The 12,781-nt window shown below is 51.2% G+C and overlaps 1 protein-coding gene across 2 annotated transcripts; it reads right to left on the minus strand.

Annotated features, from left to right (window-relative positions):
• Window positions 1–8,516: 8,516 nt before the first annotated feature.
• Window positions 8,517–12,405, minus strand: LOC122371741 (endophilin-A-like). Of its 2 annotated transcripts, XM_043348345.1 has the most exons (5): window positions 12,244–12,379; window positions 11,641–11,872; window positions 10,990–11,073; window positions 9,996–10,111; window positions 8,517–9,720 (listed from the first exon to the last, which is right to left on the minus strand). In XM_043348345.1, the coding sequence occupies exons 1-5, from the start codon at window positions 12,313–12,315 to the stop codon at window positions 9,598–9,600; spliced, it is 627 nt and encodes a 208-aa protein (XP_043204280.1). In that variant the 5' UTR covers window positions 12,316–12,379; the 3' UTR covers window positions 8,517–9,597. The 2 variants fall into 2 exon arrangements, with proteins under 2 accessions (XP_043204280.1, XP_043204281.1); XM_043348346.1 differs by lacking the exon at window positions 10,990–11,073 and having other exon boundaries at window positions 12,244–12,405.
• Window positions 12,406–12,781: the final 376 nt, after the last annotated feature.

Below are 12,781 nucleotides of genomic sequence, written 5' to 3' on the forward strand. Positions count from 1 at the left end.
TGAAACAGCACCGGCGACCGAACGGGTTAGCCTCCGTTGGCTTCACACAATCCACGACTACCAGCGTTATAGGTGCCCGAAGCCCTATCTATCCGTTGCTGGTAGTTAAGCTGTCGTCACAGACCTAACCGAAATGACCGCTGCACGGTCGGAGTAAATCGACTGACAGCGGGGTGGCCAGTACCGACTTACCGCGATCACCCGACTCGCATGCTTTGGTATTTAATGTTCACCCCCGTCCTGCAGCATTACACGTTTCTTCGCGGGACATTACTTAACCGGCGGCATACGTCTCCTCGCTGGGACGCCTGGGGTCCTAACCATCTCCGAAACTACCTACGTCACTTATCGAATGTCATCCTGCGCTGATCACTCAATGGACCGATAGCGGACCTAACCTATCTTTTAAAACCGGGCGGGGTCACTAGGTCCCTCCGGGCTGCCTGCATCGTCTCCGTATAGCCACGGCTTTATGGGGCCCGCGCCGGCAACCGAACGGATTAGCCTTCGTCGGCTACGCACTCATCCTCAATAATCGATCCTCAACTCGCTCTCACCCTTTCTCTTCACTTCGCGACTTATTGCACGCATCCAGGGCTTACCCAAGCGAGGCCTACTATTTAAGTGGGGTCTATCCGAGCTGAGCTTCATTTAGGAATTCCGATTCCTCTCCGTGTACAGTCTTCTTCCATTTCACTCGCTTCTCATCTCCCTCCTAACCCGTGGCCGCGTCGGTGGATTCTCCACGCACAGGGGCGTAACGTGCATCATCTATCTCCCCGGCTCCGTCCCTTGCAGTGTCCATGTGGGGTACAGTTACATATATTTCGTGTGCGGCAAAGTCTATGTGCGTTCCTTGTATTCGGACCGTTGTTGGATTGGATGGAGCGCCAGGAATTCCGCTGACGCACTATATTGATGGAAACCGGACGGTGGTACGGTAGGGATAGGATAATAACAGCCAGAGCACTCTCCAGCATAGGTAAGGTAAGGAGGTCCTGCGTGCTCTGTGCGTGCTGCTTGTAATCGGACCGTCGGATAAAATGGAGCGCCAGGAATTCCGCTGACGCGTAATAGTTATGGGAACAGGACAATGGTACGATAGGAATAGGATAATAACAGCCAGAGCACTCTCCAGCATAGGTAAGGTAAGGAGGTCCTGCGTGTTCTGTGCGTGCTGCTTGTAATCGGACCGTCGGATAAAATGGAGCGCCAGGAATTCCGCTGACGCGTAATAGTTATGGGAACAGGACAATGGTACGGTAGGAATAGGATAATAACAGCCAGAGCACTCTCCAGCATAGGTTAGGTAAGGAGGTCCTGCGTGTTCTGTGCGTGCTGCTTGTAATCGGACCATCGGATATAAAGTGGAGCGCCAGGAATTCCGCTGACGCGTAATAGTTATGGAGACAGGACAATGGTACGGTAGGAGTAGGATAATAACAGCCAGGGCACTCTCCAGCATAGGTAAGGTAAGGAGGTCCTGCGTGTTCTGTGCGAGCTGCTTGTAGTCGGACCATCGGATAAAGTGGAGCGCCAGGAATTCCGCTGACGCGTAATAGTTATGGAAACAGGACAATGGTACGGTAGGAATAGGATAATAACAGCCAGAGCACTCTCCAGCATAGGTAAGGTGAGGGGGTCCTGCGTGTTCTGTGCGTGCTGCTTGTAGTCGGACCATCGGATAAAGTGGAGCGCCAGGAATTCCGCTGACGCGTAATAATTTTGGGAACAGGACAGTGGTTCGGTAGGAATATGATAATAACAGCCAGAGCACTCTCCAGCATAGGTAGGGTAAGGAGGTCCTGCGTGTTCTGTGCGTGCTGCTTGTAGTCGGACCATCGGATAAAGTAGAGCGCCAGGAATTCCGCTGACGCGTAATAGTTATGGAAACAGGACAATGGTACGGTAGGAGTAGGATAATAACAGCCAGAGCACTCTCCAGCATAGGCAAGGTAGGGAAGTCCTGAGAGTTCTGTGTGTGCTCCCTGTATAATCCCTGTATATAATGCACTGTGTAAAATCAAACAGACAAAGAAAACTGATCGTTGTAAATTGCTCTGGCCAGACACCTTGGAAATGACCTCTTTCCCGACTGTGGGTTGGCATATGGCCTTTTATGCTCCATCCTCCGATCCCTGCCCTTCAGCACTACTCACACTCGTATTTCAATATTTACAAGTCCCATTTATTTACATACTCCGACGCAACGCCTTAAATTCCATTGCACGTCAAATTTAAGGAAAACATTCTGGGCCCAGGCCGCCCATCAACTGAGCCCCACAAGCCGCGTGGTGCGGTACACAGTCGCCCGTCCCTTTCCCGACTCCCCACGGTGTATAATCCCCTCCGTCCGCCTTAATCACCACGGGGCGCCGGACGACTGAAGAGGGCCCACGTCGGCACGCGTATCGCACCACGCGCACAGCTACATAATTGACCGAATCGAATTGTGAACTTAAGCTACCTAGACTGAAAGTCCCAAGAATAAATTGAACTACCTAAACTGAATGGCCTAAAATATTGCGGACGACACCAAAAAGGGGAATATAATGTGGCTCACATAGCAGTAACGAGGGAGGGGGGGTCACATTGAAGGATTTAGGGACTAGGTGCGCACCCGTGTTCACCGCGTGACCTTACTTGAGATGGAGTCGCTGACATGATGGTCGTGTCCGTCCAGCGCCCGGCCCGGCGGCCAGAGCCGCCGCCGGCGCCGTGATGCCAGCCGCTGGTGTCTCGTGGGCTGTCCGCGATGTCAGACGAGGGACGTGGGCCGAGAGAGTGCCACCGGCGCGGGGTGCGTCGTCCGAGAGAGAGCCAGAGGCGCGGAATGCGTCGTCCCAGAGAGCTTTTCAGTTCCGTTTCATCAACTTATACTTCTGATGACGTCATACTTCAGAGGGCGGGCCGGGCAGCATCACCTTGTCCAATCTCCGTCCTCCATTCTCAGAAGCTGCACTCGGCTCCGCCCTCGAAAGTTCGTGATTTGCTGACAAAGTTCGGTTCCCCTCCGGCCATGGCAGTCGCACCCTTTCACGCAGCGATCGGGTGGAATTCGCCGCCGGCGCTCACGGCGCCTGAGGCGCCAGGTGGCGGGCCTGGCCCTCTGCTCCCCTTGTTTTGAAGTCAGGTCTGGCCAGATGTCCTATATTTTGTCGTTGGCGACCGAGTTCGATTTCATCCTGTTTTCGTACAAACCGGGTCGGTCTCCGCTCCCCTTTCTTGTTTTGGTTCAAATCAGGGCCGGTCTGCCCTCCCCTCTCCTTGTTCTCTGGCGGGGTGCCGAGCGTGGGACAGAGTCTTGTTTTCCAAAGGCTAAACTGATTAACCCTATTCCTGGCGGGCTCCGCCGGGACAAGAAACTGGCGGGGGGGGGGGGGCCGATTCGGCCCCCCCTGAGATCTCGAGAACGAAGCAAGATAGCGACAAGCGATAAACGGCATCGGATACGCACGGCCAAGATCTACAATTTTTACTGAGGTCATTTTCAGGTCAGGTCAAAGATGACGTCACAGGGGACGAAAAAGTCAAAATGGCGGCACTAGATATGGAGAGAGTTTTTCTCGAATAACTTTCGAACTAGTCAAGATAGGAACAAACTAAGGGCATCATCGTGATCCTCTCGTCAATCCGCATCGAATGATATATATGTTGACCTCGAAAGGTCAAGGTCAAAGGTTGACCTCAGGTCACGTGACCTCGAGGTCATCATGTATATCATTCGATGCGTCTTGACGAGCTGAACACAATGAGACCATCCACGCGTCTGTATCTTGTTCCTGTACGGAGTTATTGGCCAAAAACCTTTGGTGACCTTTGATGACGTCACATGACCTCACAGCTGCCCAACAGCAAAACAGACCTCAAGGTAGTGAAGGTTGATCGTATATGAAGTCATGTATGGTATATGGGGCCATTCCGACCCGTTTTAGTGGTAAAAACAGGGAGTTGATTTTTCCCCCATTGACTTATAATGGGGAGGTCGCGAAATTGACCTGACCTTAGGTCACCGATATCAAAATTCCGAGATATACAAATTGCACATACTGGTACCCTAACTAAACCCTGAAGAGAAGAAATTGATCAGTTAAAAACTCTAGCTCTGGCGTGATTGCAAACTTTTCTGAGGTAGCGTCACCAAACCGCCTCTGGTGACCTGACCTGAGGTCAGATCAACTCAAAATTTTCAGACATGTTGCGTAGAAACCTTTTAGGAAAAGTCAGAAAATTTGAGCTTCCTAGCTCAACGCGTTTGGGAGATATAACCAAAAAACCTCAGGGGGGGCTCCTGAGGCCCCCCCCCGCCAGGAATAGGGTTAATGGCTCGAGGCTGGCAGAATGGCGCGTTTCGGTATGCTATTTGTTGGCTTCAGATCCGGGTTCTCATGAAGTGGGGTGGTCATCTATAGAGGACCCCTGTTTGTCAGAGCCGACTGCGCCGTCTGTGTGGACGCCAGCTGGGACGGAGAGAGGGTATCACAGCCGATTTAGCCGGCTGACCGTGTCTGTGCGGCGCTCGCAGATGGCCGTGTTTCAGCTTGTGGCACAGCTTGCAGTTCAGCATGAAAGATGAAAAAATGTAACGCATCTGCGTTACATACCCATATCGGTGAACGAACGCCTTTTCGATATTCAAAATACCGAACACTTGTCAAGTTTTAGTCACCTTCAATGGCAAGCGACACGCGCGTGCTACTACATAGTATCTACTTGCATAGTACTAGTATGCTTGGTACTAGTAGCTTGGTATCAATCGGTTCATAAATGGACATCTTTCCGCAATCTGAAAGGAAGTTACCTACAGCTCTATGAAGGCATACTATCTCTCTATCTCTGGCGTGGCGTGAGCCAATGACAATCAACTTAACAGATACAAACGAGAGAAAATAACTATCCAGTACCGCAAAAAGAAATTACACGCAGCACTCCACACAAAGCATAAATTCTCGCCGGACCTATTGGTCTTCCATGTGCGCCCCGGCCGAGAGGGGGTGGGTGGGTATGACCCCCCCCCCCCACCGTCGTTTCGTCCCTAATTGAGCTACAGCATCGCAGGAAAACAGGCATGTGCGCCATTACTAGACGCAGCGATTGATATTTTATTTTCTCAGATCAATCGGTTACCTCTGAGGTCAAGTCAAGTGCCCCAAGATACGGTTTCGGTTTTTGATAAATAACTTTGCCAAAAAAAAAGAAGAAGAAAAATGGTCGCAGAGCCGTTATTTGGTATGGAGACGCGCGTCGAATGGTATACGTTTTGTTTTGATGACGTCAACGTAAGGTCAAAGTCAAACCTCAGGGTCAAAGTCAGGTCACAGCTACTCAGGTCACAAAGTGTCTCGAAGGCAGTAGTGGCTTGTGTTCCAGCTTCCTTTCTGCTCTACCTACTCTAAGACGTGAATGAGTGAAAAGCCACGTTTATTGTGGACCTTAGTTGATATATCTGAATCTGAATCTGAATCTGAAGTTGGTCGAAGGAGGTCATATTGTATACCATTTGATTCGGCAGGTTTCCCCGAGTCCATTGGTGGTTTTCCCGACTCGTTAGCTCATGGTTTGATCGGGAGTTATTGACGAAAAACTTTTATGACTCCCGCGACGTCATAAATGACGTCCTGCAAGGTCAACAATGCAAAGGAAGCATCGAACATTGTAAAGAGTACATGCAAAATGGTACATGCTCTAAATGTGAAGAGAAGTCTGTGATACATGGAAACACGATTCCATGGTACTTGAGCTATGTTTGGAAGTTAGAAAAAGTCCAGGCGCTAAAATAACAGTTTCCAAATCTCACCCACGACCCATTGTCTTATAGTGGCGAGGTCACGGTACTAAACTGACCTCACATGACCTTGAGAACAAATTCGAGACATACATACAATATGTGAGACCTCTGAAGGCTAATAGTTACGGTAAGTTTCATCGTCCTGTAACAACTCCTCTGGCACTAAGGGCATTGCGAAGCTGCGACATTTTAGGACAGCGGCACCGCAGAGTTCCTCTTATGACGTCATAGGTCAGTGACCTGACCTGACCTGAAAATGTGGCTGACGTCACAAGATCCGGTTTGAATCAAAGGTCAGATGTGCCAAGTTTCAGCTCTCTATCTCTGGCGCGTTCCGAAATTTCGCGAAAAAAAAAACTTTGGGTCCCTTCGGCCGGCGAGGATTAATACAACCGGAGAAAGGTGAAACGATTGCAATTCCAAAGCCACGCGTTTTTTTTTTCGACTGTCCAGCACGGCGAAACCTTTCGCTATCTCGAATTAAGTAATTTTGCACCTTGCTGCTGATTCTATACGAGATGAGGCACCATATCGCGTTGTTTGGCAACAGTAGCCCCATTTATTGCCCAGTATTCTGTTGCATAAGTTGTTTGCAGTTTATTCCGATACAGCGTGCACTGTGCAGCCTGCGAGCGGTGGATCCAGAGAAGGCCTGCCTCAACTGAGCTGATAAGGTCGGTGAAGGGCATCCGGGCAACATTCACCGGCACTGCGGCGCTCAGTTTCATTGCGGCAATGAACTGTGTGCATACGTCGGATAAACCCAGTCTTTCGATCCGGGTGCGGACGGCACAGTCGAGCGGTTTCGGTCGGGCGGTCGGTGGTCGGGGACGGTCGGCGGTCGGTGGTCGGGGACGGTAGGCGGTCGGCGGTCGGTGGTCGGGGGCGGTCGGTCGGGAGGTCGGTCTGGTTCGCACTAGCACCAGCTGCCTCATGCCTGTGTCGTTTCGCTGTCGCGCTGCGCTGGAACGCCCTTCCCAGCCGGAAACCGCCTGATAAGTGCGCATGTACCACGGGAACGCCGCGTGGTCCGCGCCGCTACAAGTCTGACGTCATTGATGACCTAGGACAGAGGGCAGGACGTCACCGTTACCACGCCAGTCCTGGTGACGTCAATGGTGACCTGCGAAGGACACGGTGTCCTGTTTGTCTACCCTGCGTTCGCCGCTTCGCCCGGACCGACCGACAACAGATCTGCCGACTGACAAGGTCAGGTGGCCCGAGTGGGGGAATTATGGATGAGCGGCTGGATACAGTAATTGGCTGACGTACGATGGCGGGTGACCTCGTGGTTCTTCAAAAACAGCCAACAGGCTGCGGGGACACAGCGTGTGTTTTTTTGCAGACAGCCGAGGTAAAAGCTTGGCTTTCTATCGCGGCACTTTGCTTTTAACTTTCAGTATGATTAAGGACTGTCTAAAATGCTATTTTATTTTTCCAATATTCACGAGTGTAAGCTTATCATCGATAGGGCCGGCCAGGGTGAGGGCTGCAAAAACTCGTTGTAGTGTGAGTGCGTCGAGTGAACATAAACTCAAATGGAAGAATGTAGGGGAGAGCGGGGTAATGGCGACACCATAAGCATTTTCCACAATAACTCAACTAAAGAAAAGTTCGACCATCTTTTTTGCTCCATTTGAAAGCCAACGAAACATACTTTGGGATGACAACCTGCTTTAGTGCGGCAGATAATCGATGAGAGTTGAGAGTCTAACGAAAAAGGTGTTGAATGAATTTCACGTGCAAAAAAGCGTGGGGTAATACCGGACGAGGTACAATAGCAGTGGCCAACCCAAAAATTACAGTAAAATTCTGAAACGGCACTTGTATTCAGCAGCAAACAGTTCGGTGGCCCCACGAACTGAGCTGCCTCCCTCCAAGGCCTTCAGCGCGTTTGTCATCGTTTCTGAAGACCACAGGGCCATGTCTGTTTTCTTGACATAATTACGAGACATTTATGAGCATACAAATATTTATAAATGACTGCTTATATTTCACATGCAACCACATCAGGTTAGATATGTTGCTAAAATGTTTCATGTGTAGGTAGGTATGTTTCATATATAAGGTTCGGGGTAATGCCGGACACCGGCATTACCCCGAAGTCAGTTCAATAAAAAATGCATGCAACAAACAAACAATGCGTCACAAACGTCCCACTCTCGGTAGTCGCCGAGGAAATGATATATCGAGGGTTATTACGAAGCAGCACTTCTGAAAATGACTTCTCGCGTATAGCCATATTCAGCGGTAGATGCAAACAACTTATGAATTAGAGTCGAAAAAATCGCCTTTATCGTTGTTAAGGTCAAAGTAGCGGAGCTAGTAAGACGAATATCTTTCCTTGTGTTTTTTTTGGCGCCCAACTGATGCGTAAACAACATCAGCCGATGAGCGGTAGTCAAAGTACTCGCTAAAGATGTGTGGCCGGCATACCCACCGTCCGTGATTACCTCGCTCTCCCCTACGCAAACTTAACGCTCGCTTTGTGAAATGTCCATGTTTTGCAGCATGCACCAACGATCACGAACCAATCGCATATTACGCATCAGTCCTGACCGTTCCCCTCCCATCACCCGTCCAGCACGTGGGCTGGCGGCGATCGACGCCGTTCGGTGTGGCTGACCGACATTTCCAACCCGGCCCGCGTCGGACGGCGCCGGTTTCCTCCAGACTATGGCGAGCCAGCCGACAGCACCCCTCCCCTCCCCCTCCGTCGACACACCAGTTCGTCTGCCAACGACTGTATTGCCAAACGGGCCCCGCTGGGCGCCGCCCGGAGGCCGGGCGGCTCTGCGGCCGGCACTACACTGCCGCCGGCGCGGACGCAGGGCAGCGCAAATCGACGAGTCTTGGTGTGTCCAGCCGGGGGCGACGGCGGCGGACCGGCCGGAATGGCCGACAGGGAGGTCGAAATGGTGGCCAGGAGAGGTCGGAATGGTGCACGGGAGGGAGGAATGGTGTGCGGAAGGTCAGTTTAGTAAGGAGGAGCCCCGGCTTGCCCAGTCGCGCGCAGACATTTACACAGACTAGGAGAAATGGTTGGATATTGTCGCTCGTATGCGGGACATTGGCTAATAGGTACCAAAGCGTCACAGATGAACAGGAAAGACGAAGACAGGGGAGAGAAAGGACAAGAGGCACGCGGTTACATTCAGTGGCGGTAGAGCAACAAAGACCCCGGAGTATGCGGACAGAAGCGGGACCGCGGGGAGGGGCCACAGTATGCGGCCGAGCGTGACTGGCGACATCGAGAGGATATAGGGCGGCATGCACCAGGGGGAAGCAACAGTAAGACATCAATAGGTAATGACATAGATCGAAGCTGGTAGGTGGGCCAAAAGAGCCCTGAAAATCGAACAGAGTAAATAACACTCGGCACGCATAAACACGCCCGCGCGCACTCCTTCAAACGTAGCAACGAACTCATCAGATAACGGAGCTGGCAAAAAGGATAATGAATGCGCTAGCTGAGATGGCAAATGAGCATTTCAAAGCATTGCAACTCTCTCTAACTGAACTTCTGCATCGCTCAAACAACTCACAACCAGACTTCACGACTCGAGCTAGGTAGGCATCAGACCGTACTCTTCCATTTTGCTTTTGCACCAGAGTCAACACATCCCACCTCAAAGTAAGCAAACCTTTCACACAATTTCCAACCCAGTCTAATAAACACATAACACGAAAGACGTCTCACGAAGCAGAGCTCATCATCTTCACCGGATCAGTAGTGCCAGGCCGGGGCCGCCTGTTGCGGCGTCACAGTGCGACGGTGCTGCCACCTAGCCGGCGGTCGGCGTTGCGGTCTAGCGGGCCAGTGGCACCAGAACCTTGACGTAGGTGATCGGAAAGTAGCCGGTATGACCGTCCAGCTGGCCCTCCAGCCAGTTGTCATCGATCTGCTGCGTCAGCGCGATGATGTTACCCTCCTGAAAGTAGTTTAGGACAGGTAGGGTGAAATGTGGACAGGGCTGTTATAGTGTTATAAGTAGCATCTTCGAAAGACACAGATAACTATAAACGGCGGCTTATGTAGGACAATCCGGTTCGCTGGCTGCTAAAATGATCGGTATGACTCCCTATCAAGTCATAGCTAAAAGAATCGGCCTCATGAACATTTCGCCAAAAATGCTGGAAATCCTCGCATTGTTGATAGAGCGTGCACATATCCAGCCTGAAGGAAGCCCCGGCATGATTCACCTACCTTGAATCCGAGCTCTCCCGGGTTCTCGGGCTGGAAGTCGTACAGGGCCTGGGCACTGGGAGCCGGGCGGCTGGGCGTCCTGCCTGGAGAACGCATCGGAGACGGCAGAGGCGACGCTGCGGCAAACCGTGGCGCGTTAGAGGCACAGAGGCGGCAGATGACAATCATTTTCACATAAAATCAACCAAAATACTTATAAATATTTGGAGAACGCGAGCCACATCAGTTTATATTTATCTGTCAATAAATAAAAAATGAGTTGCGTGTTCCCTTGCAGCCCGCAGCTTCGAACGGATCAGGTTAAAAGCCAAAAAGGAATTCAGCGAGGTGAGACGAACCCAACACCAAACAAGGATCCCGTAGGTCGCATGCTGCAGCGCAACGAATAGGTATCGCACGGCTAAACACATATGCTAAATAACACTTATTTCCAGAGGTCAGCCGGGACACCTGAAACACCCAACCGGCACAATTGCAAAGGATTTCTTCCCGAGAACTATCGTAGCGGCTGAGCTGGGACCTCTTCTATGCGTCACATTCACAAGCGCTTGCGAGGGATTCGAACTACGACAAACAATGAGCATGAACAACAATATGATCGAGGATATGAGAAAACATCCAAGCAGTATGACTTCTAGCCTCTGGATCTGGCAACACCTCAGGAAACGTCAAAAGCCAGCAGGAATCCGAGTGGTGACAGGTGACAACACACACTAGCTCTAGAGACCCAACATCGAAACATCCGTTCGCTTCTACCGCGAAGTGCAGGAGCCCCACATTGTGGATCACGGGCGGTGCCAACTTTCTACTGTGCTTCACACACATCGGCCGCTGGCAGCAATCAGGGTTCAGCTGGGGGTCGCCGCAGGGGTGGAAGGTGGCACAGGGCTACAGAGCCTGCAGGCGGGTACACGGGCGTAGTGCAGGGTCGGTCAGAAACCGCCGCAGCTCAGGCGGTCGGTGGGTCAGGGGGCGGGTCAGTTGGCGGGTTTACCGGCCGGCGAGGCAGGGAACTGCGGCTGTTTGACAGAGTCCGGTGTCGGCAGCGGCGACTGCTGCGGAGTGTACGCGGAAGTGCCTGGACGACGGGCAGTGGCCGTCAGACAGGGGCGGCGGCAGGTGCACAAGGGTCACTCAGATCATATAAAGGAACAAAAGGGTCAGACGGGTCACGCAGGGGCTAGACGGGTCCGGGGTCACAGAGGAATCATGAGGGGCCACCCAGATGATAAAGTGATAAAAAGGGCTCATACAGGGGTCAGAAGTGATCAGCTTCAGCTAAGTGATGCGGTTACGAGAGGCACACACAGGCTACTTAGTTATGGAACGAGGTAGTTTTAAAAGTGATTTATAAACAGCACATGAAAATGCCAGGGATCGTCGGGTTAGCTAAAAGATGATTTTCTAGTACTGCGTGCTAAAATCTACAGAAGATCAGTGAGTCTTGTTGTTTTCTGGGGACAATATAGGTGCTCCTTGTTATGGATGCTGTCCGCAGACAGGACATAGACATTATGCATCATTCATCACAGTACACTCGGGGAATCTACACACATGCAAATGTCTCTCATCTTAAAACACCTCACACCTCACACCATTGCCGGTGTTCCTGCCACGACCCCTAGCGGCGCGGAGTCTCACTCACCGGACAGAGAGGCGCCCAGGCCTCCGTTGGAGCCGTCCGGATGGTAGGTGGCGTTGCTCATGATGCCCAGGTCGGACAGCGTTTTCGGCTGGAACGCCGGCCGGGTGCGCGAGGCGGCCTCGGTACGTTTCTCCTGCAGTGTCTCGTGCAGCGTGGCCAGAATTTCGCTGCACTGACGGTGGTAGTCCTGCAGAGACTCGGTGAATGTCGCCAGCTGACTGATCTGCTCCACCTGCGACCGGGGAGAGGTACGGGCGTCAGCAGCGACATCTATCCAGGTACCGACAGCGACACCTAGCGTCACTGAGGGAGGTATCAGCCTCACGCGATAGCTATGTCTGCCTCAGCAGTAGGTGAATGGATGAATTAGTTTTTATGGGTATGTGAGATAAATATTTAAAAGCCGAGGTAGAAAATGAATATTTAAATATTATAAAACATAAATATTTAAAGACGAGATAACATGGCTGAACCGACGATTGTCAAAGAACGGGCTTGGAACGGGTGAATCTACAGGGTAGGAAAACGGTGCCGATCGATCACAAACCGCTCACATGTTTCTTAGCTCAATGACGTCACATATGCTAGTGGCGTCACACTTACGTCATTTTCCAGAAGATTGTGCATGCTCATCTGAGCCAAGTGCAGCGACTCTGCAAACTTCTCTTCAGCCATTCGGATCTCATCGTCAGGGATTTGAGCTCCTGTCGAAGGGAAAAGCAGCCCAGGTCAAAATACCGTCCTTCAAATCCAACCGGGATACATTTGGCCTATCATCATCGGAGGAAAACACGTCACCATTAAATTACAAAGGGAAATCATACGAACGTGGTGCTGTGGTAACGAGATCATACATGAGCTATCTATCTTCCAATTAAAGCGTTCACGATATTCAAACAGCACACACTTGACACTGTTGTACTAAAACAGGTCGAAATGGTATGCTGGTAGAGTGGTACACGGCTATATTTGTACCAGTACCAATAAAAGTACGTAAACATCTAAAGAAGATACGCGACACTTTTTTCGACCATAACACCCAGCAGCATTGAATAATAAGAATGGGCAACGGTTAAAACATAGGTACTTATTCAAATGTGCAATGTGTATTGTGTATGCTGCTGAAGAGGAAAACACTCGT

Source organism: Amphibalanus amphitrite, unplaced genomic scaffold (assembly GCF_019059575.1).
Source record: "Amphibalanus amphitrite isolate SeventyFive unplaced genomic scaffold, NRLGWU_Aamphi_draft 001275F_arrow, whole genome shotgun sequence".
NCBI classification, from domain to species: Eukaryota; Metazoa; Arthropoda; class Thecostraca; order Balanomorpha; family Balanidae; genus Amphibalanus; species Amphibalanus amphitrite.

Bases quoted from the DNA above. Each gene is read 5' to 3' on its own strand.
- LOC122371741 (XM_043348345.1), bottom strand. From the start codon at position 12,315: ATGGCTGAAGAGAAGTTTGCAGAGTCGCTGCACTTGGCTCAGATGAGC. The intron at 11,074-11,640 runs GTGAGTGAGACT...CCCGTCGTCCAG, and splicing joins CCTGGGCGCCTCTCTGTCCG to GCACTTCCGCGTACACTCCG. The intron at 9,721-9,995 runs GTAGGTGAATCA...AACTACTTTCAG, and splicing joins CGGGAGAGCTCGGATTCAAG to GAGGGTAACATCATCGCGCT.